Below are 4,021 nucleotides of genomic sequence, written 5' to 3' on the forward strand. Positions count from 1 at the left end.
GTTCTCACTATGTCTCCCTTCTTCATCAGTATTTCACAGATGTTTCTCTTAAGGCGTTACTCCGTGCATGGACAGCCAGTCTTCCCTAAGGTCGAAAAAGAGCCAAAAAGGGCAGCAGATAACGCGTAGCTACACACACGTGCTTGCAGCTACTTGAAGGCACCTGTGCATCTGCACTCTGTCGTTTCCCTACAGGACACAGCAGGCCGGTCTGCGGCATCCGATCTTCCAGAAAATGTGGAAGTTGTGAGTTTTTTTCGTGATTTTTTTTTACGTCTGAGGAGTTTGGAAAACTCCAAGTGCTGCTGGAGTGCCTCTGGTTTGGTGTACGCTCGCATAGGGTACTGCGCAGATAAGCGCTTTGGTAGCCTTGCAGCAGAGTCACTAAATAAATTGAACAAAAATCCAGCAATCATTTCTTAGCACGCTGTCGAATCCCTTTCTCCCTACACTCGCACCATCGCAGTGAATAGCGGTTCTCCCCTTCCTGCTAGTGAGGTCAGCACTCTCTTTATTCGTAACGCGTAGGCTACCTGTATATTCACCTACATGCTCAATTGCGCGCACATGAATCTGTGCGGGCGTCGTTGTTGGTTACTCAAGGTGCGCAGCTGTTCCACCTAACTGCCAATTTGCGCAACCTGTCGATCGTTTTGTTTCAGCGAGACAGCAGTGGACGCGTTGTACTAGCTGGCTCGATGGATGATGCCTCGCACTCTGCTGAACAGAAACACCAAGAGCAAGCTACACATACTCCCAAGTCGTGGCAATACGTTGGCAACTTCACGGCATACAGGATTTTAGGCGAGGACCGCAATGAGCTGTAAGCCATTCCCCCAAGCCCCTCAGTATCAGCTCTGGGTGTAGCAACAGCGGAGTGGCTTTTTTCTGCATACGGAGCTGAACAGGCCCTTTGTCATCTTTAGATTCTGTCGACCACCATATCTCTGAAATCCGGTGTATGTTTCTCGGCAAGCCTACTCTTGAGCGCGGTGCGGCTTGCGCTGTGGCATGCGGTCCGCCAGACGAATTCGTCACCCCTTTTTACAGTTTGGACCTCAGCGTATTTACAACATCGTAGATCCAGACACCCAGGATGTTGTGCATGCATTTTGGAGGGCTGCCGGCGGACTTACGACATGCATCAACGGCACCCAGCTGCGGTGCGATACCCCTCGTGGACGCACATTTGATGCGATTCAGAAACGGGTACGATATGGATTGAATGAATCGTTCTCTTTCGTACGCCGCTCTTCGTTCTGTTACCTTGTACTCCAGCTGCACTGGTAGGGAAGCAGTAAACGCCTGCGCTGTTGCACGCTGCAGCCCGTTTCCTACAATATATGCTCCACATACCTTGTGTTTGTTTACAGCTATCCCAAATCGTAAAGGAAAAAGTTTGCTGCCCGTGAGTGTGCGGGCAGCAAAGCGCGGACGAAGGCTTCCCTTTTTAGAGAGCCTTCGCAGAAGCGACAGGTTCTACGAAGCTAAAGGAATACAGCCTTGCCTTGCTCTTACCTTTGCGATATCGAGACAAGTAAATATCCCATTGGCTTTGAGTCCTCTTCAGCGAATGATCCATATTGTGGCACTGACAACCTCAAAGGGCCTGGCGCTGCGCGAAGCACGTGGCTTGCACTGTCCCCTTGCAGCAGTTTGTGACGCTGGTCACCTTAGGAGGCTCTCAAAATCTCTCTCTCTCTCTCTCTCTCTCTCTAAAAGTGCTGCTACTCTGTCGGTTACAGGTAGATGGTATACCCTGGCACTGTCGAATGTGCTCTATGCGCTTGATGAACTGCTACATCCTTGGCTAGCTACATCTTCTTGCGTGGTGGCGGTCTCACGAGCCTTGCATTCTACTCGAAACTACGAGATAAGCAAGGGCTGGACCGCGCAGTACACCGCATGCCTCTATTAGTATAGTAGAGGTGCTGACATGCTTTCTTGACACGTGTGGCACCCGAGCTATACGCCAGTTTTAGAACCTCGAGCGCTTCGCCAAACGCAACAGTGAAACTCTAGGAAGATGTAGGGCTGTTCATCGTCTAGCGAGATGCGGGAAGCCTAGGGACTGAGAAAGGGGAACCAAGACCGCTTTTTGCGCTTTGTTAGTCAGCCAAATCGCGTGACTGTAAAAGCCCTTATTTCTAGGTTCCCGCCCAAGACCATTTGCTCTGAACCGCGCACCCTGCGAACGTACAGGTGTGATTCAGACATCTATTAGAGCTTGCAGTGTAGATCTGCTGACTTCATAAGCAGACGACCAGAAGTCCCAACGGTATAAAGGCATGCAGCTTGAAGAATTCTTCATGTCAGAGAGGGCCTGCCCAAGCTCCTCCGTTTGCATGCACAGACAGTTACCCGTGGCCATCGACGCCAGTAGATATCCAGCAGTTTACTCACGCACCACGCGCATATTCCAGTGCACGGCTCCTGTTGAGAACTTCCTTGCTCCTGTGGGAGCACCCGCTTCTCTTGTGCCTCCGCGGGCTGTGCTTTGAACATTCGCAAACACGCCGCACGGTATCGCCGCTCTTGCATGCGAACAATTGCCACTTGCCGCCTGCACTGCCTAGCAAGGAGTTCCCACGGCTCCTCGCTCCCAGAATTCTCGCATGAGTGGGCAGCAGCAACATGCTCCTCCAGGGAGGCAGGACTGTGGTCATCTGACCTTGCCGGTTTATCGCCACTGCCACTACAAGGCCTTTCTCTGGGAGGGAGAGGGCCAGTCAATCTCTGAGAGAGTGCATGTTTTGCGTTCTGCACAGCTCTGCCTTGCTGCGGACGAAACATTCTTTGTGTTCGTTGCGCCTTCTGCATTTGCTGGCTTTGGCGGTGCTTCTCGCAAGCGACTAGGACCTTTCGGAAGTCTCGAGTAGCTGCATCGAGTTCCCCGAGTTCCTTCTCTGCCAGCCCCCGTCTGTACAGGGCCTTGAGGCAATGCGGGTTTACATCTAGAGCGACGTTGCAAACTGCACGAGCCTTGGCATAGCTGCGCATCTTCAGCAAGCAGGCGCACAGGTTGAGCAGCAAGGGCAAGAGGAGCTGGTGCTTAGTATCGGCTTCTTGCTCTTCTGAGGTGCCGAAGTCCAGAGCCAAAAGCCCCTGCTCGTAAAGTGCGATAGCCTTGGCGTACTCGCCAGATGCATAATGTGCATTTCCCTGGTCTTTGAGCCGCTTGCACAGATGCAGCTTTTCGGTGTAATTCATGCCTTGTAGTGCTTTCAGAAGCCCGCCTCTTGATTGTGAGTCCATCGCTTCTCCGCAGGCCTCTTCCAGAGTTGAACGACCAACTATCGTGCCGCCGCGAGTACACCTAAGAACTTCGGGTACTGCGGGGACCTCCAGATCTCTTGTAAGGCAGTGCATGCTTTCAGCATTGGGGTTGAGCGATACCCGAGGCGGGGGCAGCGAGTGTATTTTCAATACTATATACCAGCTCTTTTTCACCAAAAGTGTAAGAAAAGTTGAGTTTTCCACTCGGGTAAAATGGCTAAAATGGCGTGAAGTAGAAGCGTTGGTATGGAATCGTATATATTGCCTTTGTACTGCACAAGCAGAGTTGTACACATCAGGAGAGCATCGCGAAGACAACAGATTCCTGGCTTGCTTATCCCTACAGAACTATTCACAGTATATGTTATTGGTTCATGTTCTGTTTCGTCCTCCACTGATGGAGCAGAGGAGCCCAAACCTGGTCCTGGGGCTTTGAGCTTGCAGGCAAGCACAAAGCAGTCAAGGGGTGCGAGATAGGAAGGGTCAAGGGTATTGTGCTACGGGTACGTGGAGGGATGTGCGCCAGTCGAGTCTCAAGGGGCCAGAGCCGACGCAGCAAGTCCTCTACTCAACATCGATGCCTGCCTCATTGGTGTACGAGAGTTATTCGGAATGTGCTGATAGGGACGCACGGGTTCCAGCAGAGATTTAGGCTCTAAGAACGCTTGTTCACTTTTGCGTTATCTGCATATATATGCTCTACCTAAAACTGAGTCAACTGTGGCTTCTGTCATACCAAATAGAT

At 51.6% G+C, this 4,021-nt stretch overlaps 1 protein-coding gene across 1 annotated transcript; it reads right to left on the reverse strand.

The window, feature by feature from the left end:
- Nucleotides 1–1,779: 1,779 nt before the first annotated feature.
- LOC34619312 (peptidyl-prolyl cis-trans isomerase FKBP5) lies at nucleotides 1,780–3,369 on the reverse strand. Its single transcript, XM_026333990.1, has 2 exons — nucleotides 2,413–3,369; nucleotides 1,780–1,866 (listed from the first exon to the last, which is right to left on the reverse strand). The coding sequence occupies exons 1-2, from the start codon at nucleotides 3,367–3,369 to the stop codon at nucleotides 1,780–1,782; spliced, it is 1,044 nt and encodes a 347-aa protein (XP_026189775.1).
- Nucleotides 3,370–4,021: the final 652 nt, after the last annotated feature.

Source organism: Cyclospora cayetanensis, unplaced genomic scaffold (assembly GCF_002999335.1).
Source record: "Cyclospora cayetanensis isolate NF1_C8 unplaced genomic scaffold, CcayRef3 CcayRef3_contig_34, whole genome shotgun sequence".
Taxonomy (NCBI): Eukaryota; Apicomplexa; class Conoidasida; order Eucoccidiorida; family Eimeriidae; genus Cyclospora; species Cyclospora cayetanensis.

Bases quoted from the DNA above. Each gene is read 5' to 3' on its own strand.
- LOC34619312 (XM_026333990.1), bottom strand. From the start codon at position 3,369: ATGCACTGCCTTACAAGAGATCTGGAGGTCCCCGCAGTACCCGAAGTT. The intron at 1,867-2,412 runs GCGTGGTGCGTG...CTTATCTCGTAG, and splicing joins AGCCGTGCACTGGAATATGC to TTTCGAGTAGAATGCAAGGC.